Genomic DNA, 25,009 nt, shown 5'->3' on the forward strand with positions numbered 1-25,009 from the left:
AGGCATGGGTATGGTGAATAACCAATGTCTTTTTCTAGGATGGGGGAGTCTAAAGCTAGAGAGAATAGGTTTAAGGTGAGAGGGGAAATATTTAAAAAGTGCCCAAGGGGATAGCCTTTTCACACAGAGGTTGATGCGCATATGGTAAGAGCTGCCAGAGGAAATGGTGGGGTGAGGTACAATTGCGACATTTAAAAGGCATCTGGATGGGTATATGAATAGGAAGGGTTTAGAGGGATGGGGGCAATATGCTAGGTCAGAATAGGATGTCTAGTCGGCCAGACAAGTTGGACCGAAGGGTCTGTTTCCATGCTGTATGACCCTAAGTCACTTGGTCATCATAAACAGCAGTTGCATTTATACGGTGATGAGATGTTATTGATGACTAAGTCGACAGCTGATATCAAAACTGACAATGCTTCCAATTAGTTATTGTTGCAAATGGCTATGGCCCAGCACTAGAATCTTGTTTTACTCTCCAAGAGTCTACGCAGTGGGCTCCCCCGTTAGAATCACAGAATTCCTACAGCATGGAAGTAGGCCATTTGGCCCATCAAGTCCACACAGACCCTGCAAAAAGCATCCCACTCAGATTCACCCTGTCCTTGTAACCCCATATATCCCGTGGCTAATTCACCTAACCCAGAGATCCCTGGACACTATGGGCAATTTAGCATGGCCAATCCACCAAGCCTTCACATCTTTGGACTGTAGGAGGAAACCAGAGCACCCGGAGGAAACCCACACAGACACGGGTGAATATGCAAACATCTGTTAAGAAGCAGCGATGCAGTGTGCACAACAGGAATGAAAAGTTAGGCAGGAACGAACTATCATTTATATAGCACCTTTCACAACCTCAACACATGCAAAATCTGTTGTAAGAAGCATGGCTGGTGGAAACAGATCAGTCACTATAACATTGGGGATCTCTACTGGTGCAGACCGATCTGTTACTGTAGAACACTGGGATACAGTATTGTTGGGGACACGTCTGTTATTGTAAAACACAGGTGCAGTACTGGTGGGGATAGGTCTATCTTTGTATAATCTGGGTACGATACTGTTGGAGACAGGTCTGTCACTGTATAATACAGGGTTACATTTCTAGTGGAACAGGCCTCTCACTATATAACACAAATACAGTACTTGTTGGAATATATGTATTACCATATAACACAAGGGTATGGACCCAGTGGATAGAACTTCAGTCACTGGGTTCCTTAATCCAAGGCTAACATTCCTTTTTGGTCTATTGAATGGTACAAGATGAAGTGTCCTTTCTTGCAAAGTGATGGCGTTCTCTTTGGCTGTCTCGCCTGCAGTCCTGATCCCCATAACCTCCATAAGTTATTGTCCAATATATCTAATTTTTTCCAAAGGTTGTTCACAGTGGCATGCCCCACTGGTTTTTCCAGGGTTTTCCAATGGAGTGGTGTTTCTTTATAAAAGGCTCCCTGGTTGTTGAGAAGTAGATATGCAGAGTGTCCAACAGGAATAGTAAGTTAACCAGGAATGAACTAGCTTTTATTTAGCACCTTTCACAGCCTCAACTCAAGCAAAATCTGTTGTAATGTAAGAAACGTGGCTGTACTGGTCAGGACAGACTTGTCACTAAATAACACTGGGATGCAGTGTTGTTAGGAACGGGTCTATTGCTGTTTAATAATATGGTACAGTACTGATGGCTATAGGTTTGTCACTATAAAACACTGGGTACAGTACTTGTAGGGACAGGGCTGTCATGATTTTCTCATGATTTTTCTTTGTCCTTGACAGGCTGAGGCCAGACTGGCGGCGAAACGGGCTGCACGGGCTGAAGCACGAGAGATCCGAATGAAAGAGCTAGAAAGACAGCAGAAAGAGGTGAGTTGGGGAATTGGGCACATGGTGGCAATGTTTGGTACTTTTCCCCCAGTGCTGCTATGTAATTGTCTGACAATTGCTGAGATTGTACTGGTCAGAGCTGAGTCATGAGAGAAAGGCTGAGGACTTCTCATTTTAGATTGAGAAGGCTGAACTCTCTGGATTGATTCACCAGATCATCTAACAATGCTTCAGGAAGGAGTGACTGACATTCTCTGTCACAGCATCACCTGCAGGTTTCTTCCCAACCATCAACTATTCCGTCCTGGATCTAGCAACATAGGAATAAGTGGTCAGCCTGTTCTGCCACTGAATATGAATATAGCTTATCAAACACTTTTACTAAACTATCCCCATAACTCTCTATGCTGCTGATAATCAGAAATTTGTCAATCTCTGCCTTAAACATACTGAAAGGCTGAAGTCCCATTGCACTACCCCACCCCACCCACCAAAAGAAAGATTTACAATCCTGTCTTTACCTCAGTCCTAAATAGAGTCATCGAGATGTACAGCATGGAAACAGACCCTTCGGTCCAACTCATCCAGATATCCCAACCCAATCTAGTCCCACCTGCCAGCACCTGGCCCATATCTCTCCAACCCTTCCTATTCATATACCCATCCAGATGCCTTTTAAATGTTACAATTGTACCAGCCTCCACCACTTCCTCTGGCAGCACATTCCATACACGTACCACCCTCTGTGTGAAAAGATTGCCCCTTAGGTCTCTTCCCTTGTCCCCCTAAACCTATGCCCTCTAGCTCTGGACCTCCCCACCCCAGGGAAAAGACCTTGTCTATTTACCCTATCCATGCCCCTCATGATTTTATAAAGCTCTATAAGGTCACCCCTCACCCTCCGACGCTCTAGGGAAAACAGCCCTAGCCTATTCAACCTCTCCCTATAGCTCAAATCCTCCAACCATGGCAATATCTTTGTAAATCTTTTTTGAACCCTTTCAAGTTTCACAACATCTTTCCGATAGGAAGGAGACCAGAATTGCATGCAATATTCCTAAAGTGGCCTAAGCAATGTCCTGTATAGCCGCAACATGACCTCCCAAGTCCTGTACTCAATACTCTGACAAACAAAGGAAAGCATACCAAATGCCTTCTTCACTGTCCTATCTACCTGTGACTCTCCTTTCAAGGAGCTGTCAACCTGAACTCCAAGGTCTCTTTGTTCAGCAACATTCCCTAAGACCTTACAATTAAGTGTACAAGTCCTGCTAAGATTTGCTTTCCCAAAATGCAGCACCTCACATTTATTTAAACTCTATCTGCCATTCCTCAGCCCATTGGCCCATCTGATCAAGATCCTGTTGTAATCCGAGGTAATCTTCTTCGCTGTCCACTACAACTCCAATTTAATAGCATTTCCCTTATTTTAAATTGTGTTCTTTGGTTCTAGACTCCTCACCAGGAGTGTATCAACTGCATCAATCCTGTCTAACTCAACATCTTTTGTAGGTTTAAGTGAGATCACCTCTCATTCTTTGAAGCTTGAGAATACTTGAGTTTTCCCAACCTCTCTCCAAAGGACAGTCCCACCAACCTGGGAAAAGGTCTGGGGAATTTAACATACCTTTTAAATTCTTACATTATCACCCAAGAACTCCCCATCTCCGATTATTTGAAATAGAAGTAACCTGTTCAGACCCTCAAGCCCATTTATATAAACTAATCAAGAATAAGGCTTCACACAGGGGAAAGCACGCCAAACAAATTTATTAGAACTTTTTGAGGAGGTAACAAGCAGGAAAACCAATAGATGTGATGTGTCTGAACTTCCAAATGGCATTTGATAAGATGCTGCACATAAGGCGACTTTATTAATAGAAGTGAATGTACTGTCACCCATTTACGGATAGACATAAAGATAGGTGATGAGGTAAGTAGTGAGGATGACACGGTCCACATTGAGAGTGTGCTTGCAGACTTGACATAACATGGTATAGGAAATGTTACCAGTTGAATATTATTAAATGAACAGAAACAATGGAAAACTAGTGCAGAGGGATTTGGGGGTCCTCATGCAAGAATCCCAAAATCCCAATATCAGTAGGTAATAAGGAAGGCAAATGGACTGTTGACCCATATTTTGTAGGCAATGGAGTATAAAATTAGGGACGTCTTGCTCAAATTAAAGGCTCTAATTTGCTAATTTGGTCTTTTCTAAGGAAAGATATACTGGCGTTAGAGGCAGTCGAAGGAGGTCAATTCAGGGTATAGAGGGTCCATCCTGGAGGAATGGTTGAGCAATTGGAGTTTAGAGGAATGAGAGGAAACGTTATTGAAACATACAAGATTCTTAGGGGACTGGTAGGGATTGTTTTCTGTTATGGGAGTCTAGGACCAGAAGTCAAAATCTGAGAGTAAGCAGACATAGAATCATACAGCACAGAAACAGTCCATTTAGTCCAACTTATCTACACCAACCAGATATCCTAAACTGATCTAGTCCCATTTGCCAGCATTTGGCCCGTATCCCTCAAAACCTTCCTATTCATGTATTTTTAATGCCTTTCAAATGTTGTAATTGCACCTTCATCCACCACCTCCTCTGGTAGCTCGTTCCACACACACACCACCCTCTGCATGAAAAGGTTACCCCTCAGGTCCTTTTAAAATCTTTCCCCTCTCACCTTAAACCTATGTCCTCGAGTTCTGGACTGCCTTACTCAGTGGGGGGGAGAAAAGACCTTGGTTATTTAATGTATCTATGCCCCTTTTGATTTTATAAACCTTTATTAGATCACTCCTCAGCCTCTGACACTGCAGGGAAAAAAACCCAGCCTATTCAATCTCTCCCCATAGCTCAAACTTTTCATTCCCAGCAACATTCTTGTAAATCCTTTTTGGATCCTTAACAGCATCTTCCCTATTAGCAGGGAGACCAGAATTGAATGTGGCATTCCAAAAGTGGTCTCACCACAATCCTGTACAGCTGTCATATAATATCCCAACTCTTACATTCAATGCACTGACCAACACCCATTGAGGACAGAATTTCTCCTCTGGGGGTACTGTGCAGAATTCCTTACCACAGAGGGCTGGTGAGGTTGGGTTTTTAAGTATATTCAAGGTTGAGATGGACAGACATTTAATCAATAAGGTCATCAGGTGTTTTGGGGAATAGATCAGTCTCCAATCTGTCATGATCTTTATTGAATGGTGAAGCACTCCCAAGGGCTGAACGGCCTACGTTTGCTCCTATGCCTAATAATCTGTTGACTGAATCAAATCGGATTATTGTTAATTTTGCAACATCTTCAATTCTCTCACCCCTTTGTTCAATATCCTTTCATGCCCTTACCTAACAAAAGGCTAAAACTTTCATCCTTGAAAGCTCCAATTTCCTCAACATGACAACCCGTTTTGTAAGTGCTCTAAATTGCACCATTCTTTTGTGTTGATGACCTCCCTCCTGATTTCACACTGTCCTATTTACAGTGAAGGCTCTCATGACCTGGATTTAGTTTCCCTGCATTAACCTGATGAAATCCTTTTCGTTTGAATATTTTAAACACTTTGATCAGATCATATTTTAATTTCAAATACTCAAGAGGATGTAAATTAGTTTGAGGCCACATTCATAACTTTTTAAGGCCAAGTGCTGAGCAACATCGTAGAAGGACCTTCACCATACAGACTGTAAAACATTCAGAAAGTGAAAGAGTAACTACAGCATAACAACAAGAGGCAGATAGTAAAAACCAGCATTGCCAGCTATGTCCAATGACAAACACACATTTTACAAAGACTGGTAGTAATCCAGGTGGAGGCCTGCCCATTACACCAGCAGAAGCCCATTTTTAATAGTGGTAAATGAGCAAATCTAACTGCCATAGAACCCCTGGTGTAATGCCCACAGACATCCAACTATAACTGGTTACAACTGTAGACAGCCAGTTGTGCTCCCTTTAGTTACCAAGCTGCAATTCCAGTTGATGCCCAGCTGTAGTGCATCCTTGTGTGCTATCGCTGCCATATATGTCATTCTCAACAAGTGTTGTTCTTGCTGGCTGCACTGTATTCTGTGAACTTTCCAGGTTGCAGATGGCTTCTGTATTACCACCTTCCTTTGTGTGATTTCTGAGCTTTGTAGAGAATTGAAGGAGCTTTGAACCATCTGTACTCTGGAGCAACGTATGTTCCATTGATCACATCCACTGAACTGGCTGTATTGACTTTGTAGTTAATGAATGTTACATATTTGATTGTCCTCTATTCTCAGTTGCCCAAGAATCACCACTTCAAACTGCTGGACTGTTGCCATGGTGATCTAAGTTTCATTCCAGTTGTTTTGGCTGTCGGTTAATTAGATCCTGAGTGTGTTCGAAAGAGAGGCAGGTCTGAGCTCCGCTCTCTTGATCTAAGTGAGCAGGACCAAAAAGGGTCTCTTAGATCTTGCAGTCAGTTTGGAGTTTGGCTTTTGATTGTATGCTATCGTGGTCTCTATCTGGGCCTTGGCCCTGTGGGTCACAAGCCAGAGTCCCGAAATACAAAAACTGGGTCCAATTTATCCTGTGGTTAGGAAGGATATACAAAATAAAACATCTCAATCTTCATGTGGGACCAGTTGTTCTTTCTGACTGAAACTCTACAACTCTCTCTGCGTATTCAATCTATTTAACTTCTGTCTTTTGCTATTTTCCTTCAAATTTCCTCCACTCGGCAGATTTACCAGGTTCAAAAGGTGAGCCTTCCTCGCTGCTATGTTTGTCTCATGGTTTAATCTTACCACTGCTTAGTGCATGCACTAATGTCACTTGCACCTTCCCCCATGATGGTGTCGGTTTGGAGGCATGGCCAGTCAGCAGCGAAGTTGAAAATCCATAGCTACCCAACTGTTTGCTCAAACCCGGGTTTTCGTTTGTTCTCCTAGTTATTTTTTCCAGATTTTGTCTTCTCCAGACTGACACTGTGATCTGGTTTCCAACATAGATCAGTCTATGCCAGTATGTTAGACTGTTGTCCACAGGGGTCTCTGACTACTCTAAGTAGCAAGAATCTTGGCAGCCTGGTATCTTCTCTCTGCCCAGCTGCCTCATTGGTCTGCAACTTGTCAACAGGCCAAAACTGTTTCAGTTAAGTCTGTACACTAACAGTGGAACAGGAGAAAGCCATTCAGTCCATTCAGCCTATTTTGGCAATGTACCTTAACACCATTTGCCTGACTTTGATCCAAAACTTTGTCTCATTCTCTTAGTGAGCAAAAATTTATTGATCATCTTCAAACTCTGTTCACTCCTAGCAGTCTCGGCCATTGGAGAAATTGTGTGTTCCAGACATCTGCAACATCTTATGTGAAAATATGTTTTCTGATTTCACTGCTGACCATCCTGCCTCTAGTTTTATTGATAAGTTGCACATTCTAGCTTTTGCTGACAATAGTAGAAGTGTCTATGTTTGAATGTGGGTCAGGGATCAAACTTCTGAGATGTCTCTTTGGCAGTTTCAATCTGAGATTTTGTATAATTCTAAGATATGTGTCTGTCTCTGGGGTGTTTTGTCTTTGTCGCTTTGTGGACATGACTCTGTTTGGGTTGGTCTTTGGAAATGTCTCCGAGTGAGTAGGCCTGAGAGTCCGCTATGTGTGGTTCTTGATGCATGCCTCTTTCAGTGTCTATGGGGATAGACTGTGGGAGAGCATCTTTGTCATGTCTGTCTCTGGGTGGGCCTCCTGTCTTTGTGTTGGCGCATGTTCCTGTCAGGGTCTGTCTGCATGGGGCTGTGTCTCTGTGGGCCAATGTCCCTTCCTCTGTGCTGAATTTCCTTTGGCCTGTGGAGTTGGGTCTAAGGGAAGGGAAGTGGGAAGTTAGATGGACCCCGTGTCAGTATAGCTCCCTCATGTTTCTGTTATCGAAGGGACAAGCCAGGTACTTGCTGCTCACTCGATAGCTCCATTAGTGCATAAACCTGCCAAGCTTGGGGGTTTTCAACCAAGCCTTTCAGTATTGACTAGTGGGGCACAACCATGATAATCCCATACATTTGCTGACCTCCCTCTAGGGTGGGAGCTGTGTTAAGGGGGTGCTACTCCTAAGGCTGCAGAGTTTCTGGCCCTCTGAATGGGTCTTCAGTTTTGCCAGCCTGTTAAAAAAAATCTGGAGGCTGCCCTCTCAAATATTGTGCTCTTGAGGACTCCTGTTTAGTCCTTTCCTAAAGGTCCCAAACCCACAGGAAAATTTAGCGCAGTCCATTCAAGCCTGCATTTGATGTCTCCCACATGGCTCATTAATACAAGTTGAATGAGGCTGCTTGCTGTTGCTTGTGATTCTGAAATGCTGCACAACCTTTAACATAATTAGTTCACCTCCATGTTCATAATTAATCTTGTCTTCCCCACTCTCTCCCCTTTCCTAAACTCTACTTTTTCTGTTCTTAGAAATATTATGGGCTGGATTCAAAATTTGGAGACATCGAGCAGTGGATGGTAATGTCTGCACAATTTGTAGAATCCTCACTTTCCCATCCCTCCTATTCAGAAGTAATCTTCTGAGGTTATTGTTGTATAAGACAGTAACTGAAAGGGTTAACTGACATCATGTGATGAGCTCCACCCATCAGGATATGTCAGGTTCCTGTTCCTGGGAGGAGCTATAACCATGTTCAAATTTGCAAGGTAACAATATTGTGTACATCTAGATACATTATACCTCTGTGTACACACTATTATTGAATAAACACTGCACTTCTATGTACCTCTGTACAAGCACTATACCAATGTGTATGCACTATACCTCTGTGTGCACGGTATACCTTTATGTACAGACTTCCATGTGTCTCTGTGCACGCACTGTACCTCCATAAAACTCCGTATGCTATTGTGTACACGCTGTACATCCTGTATATATCTCTATATATTCTGTACTGACAACCTCTGCATATACACTACTTCCATGTACCTGTACATATGCACTGTACCTCTGGGCAGATACTATACTTTCATGTGCTTCTGTATGTGCTGCACCTCTGTATGTATTGTTACCTCTGTAAGCACTTACTCAAAAGTGTAGCTTGTGTTCTTACAAAGGACTCTCATGTCACTCTTAATGTAATTAGCTATAAAGTACTTTCTAAAACACCTATTCTGTTTATCAAGACTGAACCCCATTTCTGCCTCAGACTCTATGTGGGAATCCTCTGTACTTGGTATCAGTAACTTAAACAAATACCTTTCAGAAGGATTGTAACAGTGAATATACCCAAAGTATCTCTAATGATTTTGTTGGACATAATCATGACAGATATCATGCAGATTGAGCTACTATCTGAAAATGCACCAATTATCAGTAAAGTGGACTAGGTCTTATTATCTGATTTCCTTTGAATTTTGGTGAGACTTGAAGCCCGAGTGGTTGAAATACCCTCACTATCCAGGAGGTAGTATCACTCTTCCATTTCCTCATTGGATTGAATATTTCCCCTTCACTGAAATTCAGAAATAAGTCCAGGAAGGTCTACCAGAAAACAGGGTCTGACTGATGGGAGGCTGATCAGAGTCTTCAAAACACAAAACAATTCAGAATTCAGTTGTGAGCTTGTACGTTCATGTACCTCAGTACACCTGAGTGTACACTATACTTGTATGTATGCCCTGTACCTGAGTGCGCAAAGTGTATCTCCGTAAACCTCGATGTACGCATTATAGCTCCATGTACCCTTATGTGCTTCTGTGTATGCACACTATGTTGGTGTACTTCAGTATGCACTGTAGCTCTGTTGTATCCCTATGCACACACTGTACCTCTATTAACATAGTCTGTGCACATTGTACTTCCATGTACCTCTGTTCACACTGAACCTTGGTGTACCATTGTGTGTATCTCTGTATACATTGTACGCCTGTGTCTCAAGGTATTATTATGTACACCTTTGGTGTACATCTAGATACACTATACCTCTGTGTACACACTATAATTGAATAAATACTGTACTTCTATGTACCTCTGTACAAGCACTATATCAATGTGTATGCACTATACCTCTGTGTGCATGGTATACCTTTATGTACAGACTTCCATGTGTCTCTGTGCAAGCACTGTTCCTCCATAAAACTCTGTATACTATTGTGTACACACTGTACATCCTGTGTACATCTGTATATATTCTGTACTGATAACCTCTGCATATACACGACTTCCATGTACCTGTACATATGCACTGTACCTCTGGGCAGATACTATACTTCCATGTATTTCTGTGTCTGCACTATACTTTCATGTGCTTCTCTGTGTGCTGCACCTCTGTATGTATTGTTACCTCTATACGCACTATACTGCCACATGCTTCAGCCTATGCACTGTATCGTACACATGACACCCCTGTGTAACTGTGTACAGCCATTTTACCTAATATACGTACTACACTAACTCCATGAACCTCTGTTTATTCACTGTACCTACACTATACACAAGTCAATAGATGTGAAACTGGAAGAGCACAGCAGGTCACTCAGCATCTGAGGAGCAGGAAAATCAACGTTTAAGACCGAAACCCTTCATCAGGACTGGGGAGGGGGAGGGGGAGGGGTTCGGGTTCATCAGTAGATGGAGGAAGGGGGTGGGGCTGGGGCAAGGGTGGTTGGGTGATAGGTGGATGCAGGTAGAGGGTTATTATGATTGGTAAGGGTGGAGCGGATAGATGAGCAGGAAGATGGACAGGTTAGAACAGGTCAAGGAGGCAAGGAGGCAAGGAGGACGGTTGGGGCAACCCAGCAAAATATAAAGTGTTGTTCCTCCAGTTTCCATTTGGCCTCACTCTGATAAGAGATACTGAGTTAAAAATCACACAACGCCAGGTTATACTCCAATAGGTTTAATTGGAAGCACTAGCTTTCGGAGTGCCGCTCCTTCATCAGGAAGGCAGCTCCTTCATAATGAAGGAGCGGTGCTCCGAAAGCCAGTGCTTCCAATTAAACCTGTTGGAATATAATCTGGTATTGTGTGATTTTTAACTTTGTACACCCCAGTCCAACACTGGCATCTCCAAATCAAGAGATATTGAGGCTTTGGCCAAGAAAAAGGAGGCACTGCTCAGTTACCAGCAGCTGGTATCAAGGGAATCCCTAGAGATACACAGGACATACAGGAGTTTACTGAAGAAAGAAATAGGAGAGCGAAATGGGGGCATGAGATAACCTTTACTGAAAAGATGAGGGTGAATCCAATGAGGTCTTTAATTATATTAAAGGAAAAAGAATAATGAGAGAAAATGAGTCCACTCAAGGACTATAGTGGACATGCATGTTTGGAACTGTAGGAGATGAGTGAGGTCCACAGTGAATATTTTTCTTCTGTGTTTACTGTGGAGAAAGACATGATGACTTGGGGACTTGGGGAAGTTAGTGGTGATATCTTGGAGTCAGTCCATATCACAGTAGAGGAAGTGCTGGATGTATTACAATGTGTGAAGGTGGATAAATCTCCTGGTCCTGACCAGATGTCTTCAAAACACTGCAATAGGCTAGAGAAGAAATTGCGAGGGCCCTGGCTAATATTTTTGCATCATCGTTAGCCACTGTTGAGGTCCGGAAGACTGGAGCTAGTGAATGTTGTGTCCTTATTGGAGAAGGGCTACAAAGAAAAACCAGGGACCTATAGACCAGTAAACTTAACATCTGCGGTAGGTTACTTGAAAAGATTCTGAGAGCTAAGATACACATACATTTGGAAAGACCGGGTTTGATTAGGAGTAGACAGCATGGCTTTGTGCATGGGAGATCATGCTTCACAAATTTGAAGAGAGTTCTTTGAAGTGACCAGGAAAGTATGAGCGCAGGGCGATGGAACATAGTCTACGTAGATTGCAGTAAGGCCACTGATATGTTCCACGTGGTAGGCTGCTTTGGAAGGTTAGATCGTATGAAATCCAGGGGAAGCTGGCAAATTGGATCCACAATTGGCTTGATGGTAGGAAGCAGAGAGTAGTAGTGGAAGGATGCTTCTCGGACTGGAGACCTGTGACTAGTGGTGTACCTCAGGGGTTGTTGCTGGGACCATTGCTATTTGTTATCTATATCAATGATTTGGATGATAATGTACAAGGTATGATTAGTACATTTGCAGATAATGCTAAAATAAATGGTGATGTGGACAGTGAGGAAAGTTCTCAGAAATTGCAACAGGATCTTGATCAGCTGGGGAAGTGGACCGAGAAATGGCAAGTGGAATTCAATATAGATAAATATGATGTTTTTTTTTTGGCAAGTTAAATCAAGGTAGGGGTTTCATGGTGAATGGTAGGGCCTTAAGGACTGTAGTGGAACGGAGAGACCTTGGAGTTCAGGTGCACAGTTTTCTGAGATTGGAGACACTCGTAGACAGGGCAGTGAAAGAGGGTTTTGGCACACTGGCCTTGATCGGTCAGGGTGTTGAGCATAGAAGTTGGGAAGTTCTGTTGTAGTTGTACAGGATCTTGATGAGGCCGCACTTGGAATATTGTGTTCAGTTTTGTTCAACTTGCTCTAGGAAGGATGTTATTGAACTGGAAAGAGTGCAAAAGAAATTTACAAGGATGTTGTCTGGACTCAATGGCCTCAATTATAGGGAGAGGTTAGACAAGCTTGGACTTCTTTTGTTTACAGCAAAGGAGACTGAGGGGGGATCTTATGGAAGTGTATAAGATCATGAGAGGCATGGATAGGGTGAATGCACTTAGTCTTTTTCCCAGGGTTGGGGAATGGAGGATGAGACACCATCAGTTTAGCGTTAGAGGGGAAAGAGTAAAAGGGAACCTGAGGGGCAACTTTTTTACACAGAGGATGGTATGCAAATGGAATGAACTGCCACCAGACGTGGTTGAGGTGGATACATTCACAACATTTAAAAGGCATTTGGCCAAAATAGGAAAAGTTTAGAAGGACATGGGGCTAGCATGGTTGGATATTTGGTCGGCATGGACTGGTTTGGGCTGAGTGACGTGTCTCCATGCTGTAGAATTGTATAACAGTCCTACTTTATTGATCAGACTATTGAGTACAGGCATTGGGAGGTCATGTTGTGGCTGTACAGAATATTAGTTAGGCCACTTTTGGAATATTGCAAGCAATTCTGCTCTCTTTCCTATCGGAAAGATGTTGTGAAACTTGAAAGGGTTTAGAAAAGATTTACAAGGATGTTGCGAGGGTTGGAGGATTTGAGTTATAGGGAGAGGCTGAATAGGCTAGGGCTGTTTAGTGCCCTTATAGAGGTTTATAAAATCATGAAGGGCATAGTTAGGATAAATAGACAAAGTCTTTTCCCTGAGGTGGGGGAGTCCAGAACTGGAGGGCATAGCTTTAGGGTGAGAGGAAAAGGTATAAAAGGGACCTAAAGGGTAATTTTTTCACAAAGAGGGTGGTGCATGTATGGAATGAGGAAGTGTTGGAGGTTGGTACATTTGCAGCATTTAAAAGGCATCTGGATGGGTATATGAATAGAAAAGGTTTAGAGGGATATGGGCCAAGTGCTGTCAAAAGGGACTAGATTAGGTTGGATTATCTGGTCGGCATGGACGAGTTGTACTTCTCTATGACAGTGGAGGAGGCCACTGGGTGAGTCAGAGAGGGAACTAAATTGGAAGGCAACTGGAAGGTCAAGTGGGTTAGTGCATGCAGAGTGCAGATGCTCCGTGAACTGGTGCGTGAGTCTGTGTTTGGTCTCCCCGATACAAAGGAGACCACATCCAGAGCAACGGATACAGTAGAGGAGGTTGATGATGTGCAGGATCTAGAAAGATTGTTTAGGGCCTTGGATGGAGGTGAGAGGGGAGGTGCGGATCCAGGTGTTGCACCCTTTGCAGGTGTAACACCTGCCCCCACACCTCGCCTCTGTCCAAGGTCCCAAACAATCCATCCATATCCAACAGAGATTCACCTGCACGACATCTAACCTCCTCTATTGCATCCGTTGCTCCTGATGTGGTCTCCTCTGTATCAGGGAGATCAAATGCAGACTTGGGGACCAGTTTTCAGAGAATCTGCACTCTGCCTGCACTAACCAACTCGACCTTCCAGTTGCTATCCATTTAATTTCCCCTCTTACTCACCTGGTGACATGTCCATCCTTAGCTGCCTCCACTGTCCAAGTGAGGCCAAATGGAAACTGGAGGAATAACCCCTTCTATTTTGCCTGGGAAGCTTACAGCCCAATAGCCTTGAATTTGAATTCACCAGCTTCAAAATCCCTCCTCCCCCAGCTTTTCCAGCATCTAGCCTGACCCTCTTCTGCGCCTCCCTGACTTGTTCTAACCTATCCATCTTCATACTCACCTATCCACTCCATCCTTCCTACTGACCAATCATTATAACCTCCTACCTGCATCCACCTACTATCACCATCTCACCTACCCTTTCCCTAGTCCCACCCTCCTACCTCTATTTACTTTTGGACTCCCCACCCCTCCCCAGTCCTGACGAAGAGTTCGGCACAAAACATTGATTTTCCTGCTCTTCAGATGGTGTCTGATCTGTGCTCTTCAAGCTTCACATCTATTGACTCTGGTTTCCAGCATCTGCAGTCATTACTGTTTCCTACCCAAACATGATTGCCCCCCACATGTATCTCTGTATATATTCTGTACATCCCCTGTTCCTCAAAGTCAGATCTATACCTTCATATACCTCTGCAAATTCTTTGAATCTCCAGATACTTCTGTGTTCATGATGTTTTATGTCATAGATTCCAGACCAGACAAGACTGTACCAATAAGATAGTTATGTGGCCTCACAAAGTATGATGTCCCATCTCTCTCTGAATGTATAATGACAATAACATTTAGTAAGAGCAGAATGCAGACAAGCTGTGTAAACCTATGATATCGTAGACTTATAAATAGTTAATGTTGCAAATAAACTTCACGATATTGGTCTCAAGAACAACCTTCTTTTCTGTGGTATATGTTACATGATTTAAAATAGAAAACCACAAAGGGCATCACTGTACCATCTGGAATTTCTTGGTGCCCATTGTGTCTGTGCTGTAACCCAGGTGTGAGTTACCATGGTTTTTGTATGTTAACGGTATTCCCTTGCTGGCACCTTTTTCAGGGTGTTAAGTAACAAAAGTGTCCTTTCCTGCGGTCAGGCCTCCAGGGATTGCCTCATGTTGCAAAGGCCTCTAGACTATTTCCAGTTGCCCCTATGTCCATGCCCCCACTCCACCCCTTTTCTCTCTCTCTAGCCACTTCCACCCACTCCGTCCCCAGTGCCATCGGTCTCTCATCCATCTTGGTCATAAAAAGGCACTATATAGAAAATTGTGTGGTTTTGGGTTCCATCTCTGACTTCCTTCTACAGGGAGTGATGAATCCTCCAGCCCACATCTCTCCACACCTTGATCTTTCACATTTTCAGTTGCATGCATCCTTTATGAGCTATCATCCTTTCAGTTTGTGAGATATTCCTGACTAACTGTTGCTGTACCCTTGATCGAACTGTTCACAAACTCCTGCATTTTTCTTCTCCTGGCTCTACAGGAAGACAGTGAAAAATACTCTCGCAGGTTCAGAAGACACACTTCGGTTTGTACCTCTCTCTCTCTCTCTCTCACTCTTTCTGTGATCCCCTCTTTCCTTCCTTCTCTCTGTCTGTCACTCTCTTCCCTCCTCTCATTCTGTCTCTCTCTCTCTCTCCTCCTCTCTTTCTCTGCTTTTCACACTACCGCTCTGCTTTTATAAGTTTTAGTTCTGATATTTCTTTCCTTCTCTTGCTCTTTCTCAATTTCTTGTCAACTTCCTGTGATATTGTGTGACAGTGACACAGTAGCCTGTTCCTCATTGTCTTTTGTAACCTATTAGAAGCCTTTGACAGTCTGACCACATAATTATTTCCTAAGATTGCTCACACCCAGTTTGAATCTTAACCATATATGCCTGTTCTGAAAATTACCTACTGTGGCTTCTCTTCCTGGTCCCGCATCAGTGCTTCTGTCAAGGATCCTCCCTCCTTTTTTAATGTTATTCATTCAGGGATTAATAGCTACACCAGCATTTATTGTCCATCTATCCAAAAGGCAGTTGAGAGTCAACCACTTTGCTGTGGGTCAGGAGTCACATGTACACCAGACCAGGTAAAGACAGCAGTTTCATCAAATCCCTACAGTGTGGAAGCAGGCCATTCGGTTCATTGAATCCACACTGACCCTTCAAAGAGCATCCCACCCAGGCCCTCACCCCTACCCTATCTCTGTAACCCTGCATTCCCTATGGCTCAGCCACTTAGCCTGCACATCCCTGGACAGTGTGGGAAATTTAGCGTGGCCAATCCACCCAACTTGCGCATCTTTGGACTGTGGGATGAAACTGGAGCATCAAGAAGAAACCCACAGGGAACGTGCAAACTCCACACAGACGTTAGTCACTGAGATGGGGTTTTCTGACAGTTGACAGTGGTTTCATGGTCATCATTAGATTTTGAATTCCAAACTTTTAAAAAATTGAATTCAAATTCCAATTTGAACATTACCTGGATCTCTGGATTAATAGTCTAGCAATAATGCCACTAGGCTATCACTTCCCCTAAGACCATAAGAAACAGGAACAGGGGAAAGCTGTTCAGCTCCTTGAGCCTGCTCTGCCATTCAATAGGGTCATGGCTGATCCAACATTCCTCAAGTCCACTTGCTGCATTTTCTCTATAACCCTACTCAAAAATCTGTGTCTCAATCCTAAATAAACATAATAAATCTGCCCCATAGCTCTGTGTGGCAAGGAGTTCCAAAGACACTCAACCTACTGAGATACGAAATTCCTCCTGATCTCGGACTTAAATTGGTACCACATTATTCTGAGACAATGCCCCCTGACCGTAGACTCTTCCATGAGGAAAAAAGATCTCAGAATTTACCCTATCAAGCCACTTAAGAATCCTCTCATTCTTCCAAATGCCAATAAGTAGATTTCCAACCTGTTCAACCTTTGGTCATAATACCGTCATATCAGGGATCATCCCAATGAAGCATTTCTGAATTGTCTCTAATGAGATGATATCTTTCCTTAAATAAGTGGGCCAAAACTGCTCACATTACTCCAAATTATATGGGTCACCAGCACCTTGTACAGTTGCAGTAAGACTTCCTTACTCTTATACTCCAACCTCCTTGAAATAAGGGACAATATTCTATTAGCCTTCTTGATTATTGCTGCACCTGTGTGCTAGCTTTCCATGTTTCTTGCACGGGTACCTCCAACTCCCTGTGTGTTGCAGGTTTCTACAGATTTTCTCCATTTAAATATTTTGTTGTTTTGTTCTCCCTTCCAAACGAACAGCTCCACATTATACTCCATTTGCCAACTTTTTTTGCCCACCTACTTAACCTATCAATGTCTCGCTGTAAACCATTGGTATTTCTCTCGTAACTGGCCTTTACAACTATTTTTATGTCATCTGAAAACTTGGCTGTAGTACATTTGTTTCCTTCCTCCAAATCATTAATATGTAATGTAAACAATTGCAGACCTCGTACTGATTCTTGTGGAACCCCAATGACTACAGATCAGCAACCTGAAAAAGAATCCCCTATCTTGCTCATTAGCTAATTCACAGTCCATACTATCTCCAACACCTTTCAACTAACGCAGCTTGTCAAATGCCTTCTCTGAAGTCCAACACATCTACTAATTCCCCTCTATCCTCTCTGGTTCAGAACTTTTTTGAAAAACTCTAATAAATTTCCCTTTCGTGAAGCCATGCTGACTCTGCTGGATTAAATGCTGATTTTCCAAATGTGTTGCTATTACTTGATAATTAATTCCAACATCTTTTCAACAATAAGATGTTAGGCTAATCGGCCTATAGTTATCTGCTTTTTGCTTCCCTCCCATCTTGAATCGTGGTGTCACACTGGCAGTTCTCCAGAGTCTAAGGAGTTCTGGCAAATTACAACCAATGCATCCAATATCTCTGTAGCTACTTTTTTTAAGATCCCAGGATGCAAACCATCTGGACCAAGGGAGTTATCTGCCTTTAGCCCCATTAGTTTGTTTATTACTACTTCTCTAATAATGTGGTGATGGTATTTAATTCTTCCTCATATTCTTTAGAGTTAATGGGATGTTCAAAATGTCTTCCACCATAAAGACTGATGCAAAAGATCTGTTTAACTTTACTGCCAATTCTTTATTACCCATAACTGTCTCCCTCAATTCATTTTGACCTCTTTCTTCCTTCTAATACATTTAAAGAAGTCCTCACTGTCAGTTTTTATATTCTGCTGTAGTTTGTTCTGATAGTTTGTTCCTTTTTTATTTTTGTTTCTGTATCTCCCTCTTTTCCCTGTCCCTCTTTGCTCCTTCCACTCTTCTTTTTCTGTGTTGCTTTCTTCTCCGTGTCATCATGTCCCTTTTTCTCTCACTGGCTCTGTGTGTGTGTGTGTGTGTGTGTGTGTGTCTGTCCTCCTCCTATTCTCTCTATCTCTCTCACACACACTCTCTTTGTCATTCTCTCCATCTCTGTAAATGTGTTTCTCTCTGTCTCACTCACTGTGTGGTGTGTGTCAATCTCCTCTCATTCACTTGCTCTGTTCCTTCGATTTCCAGATGCTCAGAAGGTACTGTTTATTTGTTCAAACTCTTGTTTCTTGTGCAGGTATCTGATGAAGATGACTGGACCTCAGTGGGGAGTCGTGGTAGTACCCGGGTTAGTGCCATTTTATTCTTATGACAATGATTTTTGGAGACCTTGGTTTTCAGTTTGTTTCCCTGGCAAATTCCAGTCTGGAAATGTGGATTTCTGTCAGCCTATGTGAATATGCGGGCTTTCTCTGGCACAGGGGATGGAATGGGATGTTCTCAGGTCATTCCCACATGTCTCTCTTTAACCAGATTCATTGCAAATGGTAGATTCTAATTTCACAACTGTTATGATGTCAAGTGCAGAGCAAATAGTCATTGTGCTATTTTAGCATTTAAGCAACATTTAATTAGAATGTCTGGGCCCAGTGCAGGGCCATGGAATGTTTTGGCTTTCCTGATTTTCTTAGGTGTTAAGCAGATGGGGCTCAGAAAAGCTCCCCCAACTGAAAGCTATTGACTGTATTTAAGCAGTAACAGTTTGATTTGGATTCTGTGTGTTCAGATACACAATTTGATTTGGGATCTGTGTGGTCACACGTACAATGTTATTTGGGTTTCTGGTTTGGATACAATTTAATTTGGGGTCTGTATGATCATCCACAGTTTGATTTGAGGTCTGTGTGAACATTTACAGTTTGATTTGGAGACCATGTGGACATTTGCATTGTTTCTGTTGGGAACTTAGTGGTTGTTTATCCGGTTTGATTTGGGTAGTGTTGGCAGAAACAGTTTCTTTTGAGGGCAGTGTGGACAGATAAAGCAGTTTGATTTGTGATGACTGTGGACAGATACAAAATTTGATTTGAGGTCTCTGTGGTTGGTTGTGCCATCTGATTTGGCAACCAAAATGTGGATTGTCTGTGTACTCCCCCTACCCAATTTAAGTTTGTGCTCACTTTCTCGTGTGGATGTTCAAGCTACTTAGAAGGTTGCAACTACTATGCCCATGGTGTGGGGTGCTGGTGAATGGTATTGAGTCACAACTCTTGGGTTCTGCTCAGATTATACCAGGAATATCTATGTGAGTTTGGTTCATAGCAAAAAGCATTGTAAATGAAGTGTGGATCCAGAGCCCAAGCCAAACCTGACACTTGGGTAAACGGAGTCTCATTGAACTTCAGACTCAATCAAACCTTCATACCTGGAATAACTATTCCATTGTCTGTGTGAATGTTAATATACTTCAGCTGAGGGCGGCATGGTGGCTCAGTGGTTAGCACTGCTGCCTTATAGCACCAGGGTCCCAGGTTTGATTCCAGCTGAGGGCGACTGTCTGTGTGGAGTTTGCACATTCTACCCATGTCGTGTGGGTTTCGTGCGGGTACTCCTTTTCCTCCCACAGTCCAAAGATGTGCAGGTCAGGTGAATTGGCCATGCTCAATTGCCCGTGGTGTTAGGTGCATTAGTCAGAGGGAAATGGGTCTGGATGGCTTACTCTTCGGAGGGTCGGTGTGGACTGGTTGGGCCGAAGGGCCTGTTTCCACATTGTAAATCTAATCTAATTTTAAGTGATGTCTATGAAGATCTGCTGCAAAATCCAACACATTAATAATCGTAGTGGAAAGATTGGCCATTAAGAAGAAAGGTCCCCATTAAGAATTGTTACCTTGCTGAATAATTACTTGTCATCAGTTTTTATGGTACAGCAAGAGGTCAGTAACTTGGGTATCGAAAGGGATCACAGATTGATTCAGAGACAAAAAAAAATTATGGAATTAATTTGAGGGAGTCAACAGAAATGTAAGAATTCTTTTTGCTGAAAAGTGATGTATCCTCAGGAATCTCGCCTAACAAGTTTATAAGAGCATTTTTAGATTATTACTTTAGATTGTAAAATTGTGCATACTGTAATAAACCATAAGACCACATGACTATAAGAAATAGAAACAGGCGTAGGCCATTCAGCCTCTCGAACATGCTTTACCACTCAATAGAATCATGGCTGATCCAACATTGCTCATATCCATTTTCCTGACTTTTCTCCATAACCCTTGATTCCTCAACTGTTCGATCTCAGCTTTAAGTATGCATAAGGACTCTGCCCCCACAGCTGTCTGTGGGAAAGAGTTCCAAAGATTCCACCCCTCTGGGAGAAAAAAAATCCTCCTCATCTCTATCTTAAATTGGCATCTCTTTATTCCAAAACTCTGCTGTCTGGTCCTGGACTCTCCCATGAAGGGAGACATCCTTTCAGATTTACCTGTCGAGCCCTTTAAGAACTCTATATGTTTCAATGAGATCACCTCTCATTCTTCTAAACTCAGTTAGACAGGTCCCAGCCCGTTTAGCCTTTGCTCATAAGGTGTACAGTAGGAAAAGTACAAAAACCTTTCAGCTGGTCGGGCAGTTTAGAATAGGGTACACATCTACACTGGAACTCTCTTCTGAAATGGCACTCAATATTGGAACAAATGCTCGTCTTAAAACTAAGATTGTTAAATTTTTGTTTACTGAGGTTTTCAGACATTTTGGGATAAAGGTGATTATATGGAGTTAAGTTACAGGTCAACCATGATCTCCATGAATAGCAGAGTTAGATTAAATGGTTTACACCTGTTCCTATAAATTAATTATCTCCAATTGTTCCCATGATTAGTAACAGACCTGTCTCCACCATAATGGTATCCCTGCGTGTTATACAGTGACTGTAGTGAAGTAACCCAGTGCTATACAGTGACGGACCTGTTACCACCAGTAATATATCTAAAAATATATTAGTGTTAGAGTAACAAACCTGTATCCCGGTGAAGTGTTGTGCAGTGACAGACCTGACCCCAGAGTATTCTACCCTAATATTATACAGTGACAGACCCATACCACCAGTACTGTACCTATGTGTCATACAGGAATGACCTGTTCCCACTTGTACTGTACCATGTATATAGTGATGGGCAAATACCCACCAGTACTGTACCTGTGTTCTCCAATGAATGACATGTCCCCACCTGTAGTGTACCTACGATATTCAGTGACAGACCTGTCCTACCAAATCCATACTCCAATATTATTAGTAAGACCTGTACTCACCAGTACTGTAATCCAGTTTATACTGTTGTACCTTGCAAAGTCTCTTTCAGTTCAGATACTGATACTTTATTTGGAAAGATAAACTGGAAAATAAAAGCATGGATTGTCAATTTTCTTTACAATGTGAAGGAAAAGTTGAAGTATTTAATAGTTACATAGGAGCAGATAACATCTGGAAGCTGGATTTTGATACTTTTGTTAGACCTACTGGCAACAGGTGTCTTTGCAAACAAAAACTGACAAACAGCAGCTTGTAGATTGGATTCAATGAAGATGGATAGTGGTCAGCACTCAATCATTCAAATATCTACCAGCAATACTGGTACTCTGATTTATGAACATCTGACTTACCAATGATTGCAGTTGGGAACATAATCTCATACATAGTTTTAAAATTTAAAGACTTAATATATGAATATTCTTGTACTTATAAACAACTGCTTTCCATTGTCCTGCTAATGGAACCCATTCACAACTCAGCCTGTGTAAAACAAGGACTGCAAGTGCCGGAAATCTGAAACAAAAACAGAAATTGCTGGAGAAACTCTGCAGGTCTGACAACAACAGTAGAGAGAAAACACAGTTAACATTTAGAGTCAGGTGACTCTTCTTCAGAACAGCTTTTCAGTTCTGATCCATCGACAGTTTTTGCCTATATTTTCAACATGTAATATTCTTGCCTAACATGTGTGTGAATGATTGTGTGCTTGGATTCAAAAGAGGTGTGGTTTAAATGTGCATATTAGCAATGGTTGGAGGATAAGTTTGTTCTAATAAGTGCTTTATTGTTCATTGATGATACTTGGTATGAGTTTCTTTGATCTTACATCACAGTTACAATCAGACATTAACTATACAGAGAGTCAGTTATTCATATTTCAGATCTATGACGATTCATGGAATAGTGGGGCTCGGTTTAGAGCACACTACTCCCATCAGGGACATGATAATATACATAGTGTACTTATTATTAGAAACAGGTTTTGCTGATTGATTTAAATTTGCCTGATCATAAATTTATTTTAAGTGTAAATAAGTTGCAACATGGAAACTGATCATTTAATCCAATCAGGTTGTGTTTGTTGTGCAAGTAAATGGTTGCAATTACAAAAATACACCCTGCCCTCAATATCATTTGAACCCATTTTCCTCCTTCCTTTGATCCAATCTAATCACAAATGTTGACAGTTTCTTCCTCAACCAGGAACCCAGGGTGTGAATTCTGCATCCTCAGTGGTCACTTTATGAAGGGGTTTCTCCTATCCCTGTACCAAATCTCCTGCATTTAATCTTGGCATCTGTGTCGTCTGATATCTGCCATTGAAAAAGGCCTCTTTCTAACTACCTACTCCACGATTGTATAACTGTAAGCATTTTCAGCATATTGCCCCATTAATCTGTCATGTTTTGATGCAGAGCACCCAGACTAATGCTTTTCCACAAAACGGGGAGATTTTTAGTGAATCTGTAAGGTCCCCTCTCTTAAATCTGAGTGTGAAGCCGAATACTGAACACAACACTCTGTAATCAAGATCTTTTAAAGGATCGTAATTATCTTGTGCTTTTTAAAAATATTTTATAACTCTTATGACCAAATCTAGTAGGTAATTAATTTTTTTAACAGCACACATATCTTTACGTGACGCTTTTAAAGTATGGTGCTCTCAAATTTCTCTGCTCTTCAAACACTCTTCAAACATGTCTATTTACATTCAAAGCAACCAGTGTGACACCAGACCCATCCCAATTATAATCCTGTCCTGTGTGCTGACAAGCTGATTTTCTTCTTTCACCCGACAGACAGATTACGAGAGTATTGGTGCCTGTGGAGTGGTAAGATCATGAACACACTGATTGATTGCTCAGCTAGTGACTCTCACTAACTGGACTAATCATTGTGCTGCTGCTTGGTTTGTTCCAGTTACTCAAACTGTGGGCGTTGCTGACTTGTACTGCCCATCATGGTTCCCTTGAGAAGGTGGGATGGGTCTTCTCATTCTTTGTCACGGTTTGCTTATTCTATCTGAGGGCAGTTAACCACGTTGTTAAGGGATGACAAGTTGGAGTTTTAGAACCATTTTTCTGATCCCAGTTATTTTCTTCCAGGTTTTATAACAGAATTCAAGTGGACATTGAATTCAGTTTAAATTAAATTAACTTACTTTGCAGATTTAGCCAAGAACTAGGATGGCTAGTCTTCTAATATAACCACAACTTTATGAGACTAAGTTACTGAGGCTGGGGTCTAATTGATCTGCTAATTGATGGAGATTGGAGAGCCTGTTCCCTTTTGCCTGGGCTCCTCTGCAATCATCTCCTTTCATACTGTGCCTTGTTTTGAGCTGGCAAATACCACGCCCTCTCTATTAGTGCTAGACTTCTGTTTGTCTGCTAACTATATGTTTGAAAACAAAGAACAAAAAGCCAGAGGCTTTGCATGAGATGCAGGAAATTCTAGAGATTAAAATCAGAACAAATCAGTTATGGTTGAGCTGATGCACTGCAGCTCCTAGCCTAAGGGCAATGACTTCCCTCCATAGACTGCAAGTATTGTCCACATGGAGCAGTCAGGGCCCTGAGCAGTTCTCTGATCAACAGTTGGGTTTTGGATCAGTCTGGGCAGGGTACAAAGGTCACAGCAGTCTCAGGTCCCTGAGTGAGAAGAGGGCAAATCAACCCTTCTCATCCCTGACTATTGCTATCCTAGAAAGTATACATTTGCATGTATAGATGTGTAAATGAAATTGTGCATGTGTTTTTAAAATTCACTTAAAGCATGTAGATACCAGCACTTATTGGCTGTCCCTAGCTACTCTTGAAAAGGTGGTAGTGAGCTGCCTTCTTTAACTGGTGGTATCTAAGGACTGTTGGTGTTTGTGTGGTGTTTGTTAAAATTGAATGTGTGTGTATGTAAAAGAGCATTGGGCAGGATCCTGACCAAAGTTCACTAGCCTCCCAACATTCTCCATCAACCCAGGCAAATGAAGAATGTCCTCTTAGTTGCTATAGATGGTTGTTGTCTGCACCCGTGAAAGAGGCACTGTCTTTTAGCTGCAGGTGAAGAAGTTGGAAGGTAAAGGACAGTGCATGTAAATCATTGGGGTGAGTCCTCAAATGGGAATATGAGGGAATTTGGGTTATGACATGGGGATGGTTGTCCTTGACTTACTGATTCATGTTTAAGATACCAGACTAAGTCTACATGTCTCTCCCATGTTGATTACCCAGCCCCCATGTTTGTGGGTGGGTACAGTTGGAATTGCTATTGCTCACAGCTCCTGGTTTAGGGACGAGAGACAAAGCAGTCCTAATTGTTGTACACTGACAAGGTGATTATTTATTGCCAATCCTTTCTTGCACTGAGAAGATTTGGTGGGCCATCAGCTGCTGCTGCAGGCAGTTTGATACAAGTGAATGAGTTACTCAGCTTCTTTCAATAGCGAGTGAAAAACCAACCACATGACTGTAGTCTCATCCATACCAGGTTACCATGAAGTACTCTCCTCAACCTCTCCCCTCACCTGAGGTATAGTGATCCTCAGGCTAAACCACTACC

The 25,009-nt window shown here is 42.3% G+C and overlaps 1 protein-coding gene across 19 annotated transcripts in view; it reads left to right on the forward strand.

Annotated features, from left to right (window-relative positions):
• Nucleotides 1-25,009, forward strand: part of LOC140481934 (leucine-rich repeat flightless-interacting protein 2-like) — a 140,423-nt gene that overhangs the window by 45,320 nt on the left and 70,094 nt on the right. For 9 of the 19 annotated variants that reach the window (XM_072578647.1, XM_072578654.1, XM_072578661.1 and 6 more), the window contains exons 3-8: nucleotides 1,780-1,866; nucleotides 6,551-6,568; nucleotides 8,261-8,308; nucleotides 15,331-15,375; nucleotides 18,440-18,490; nucleotides 23,254-23,286. In XM_072578647.1, coding sequence (XP_072434748.1) covers nucleotides 1,780-1,866; nucleotides 6,551-6,568; nucleotides 8,261-8,308; nucleotides 15,331-15,375; nucleotides 18,440-18,490; nucleotides 23,254-23,286 — 282 coding nt within the window. The remainder of the gene's footprint in view (nucleotides 1-1,779; nucleotides 1,867-6,550; nucleotides 6,569-8,260; nucleotides 8,309-15,330; nucleotides 15,376-18,439; nucleotides 18,491-23,253; nucleotides 23,287-25,009) is intronic. The other 10 variants (XM_072578649.1, XM_072578653.1, XM_072578656.1 and 7 more) reach the window with 5 other exon arrangements.

This window comes from Chiloscyllium punctatum, chromosome 10 (genome assembly GCF_047496795.1).
Source record: "Chiloscyllium punctatum isolate Juve2018m chromosome 10, sChiPun1.3, whole genome shotgun sequence".
Classification (NCBI taxonomy): domain Eukaryota; kingdom Metazoa; phylum Chordata; class Chondrichthyes; order Orectolobiformes; family Hemiscylliidae; genus Chiloscyllium; species Chiloscyllium punctatum.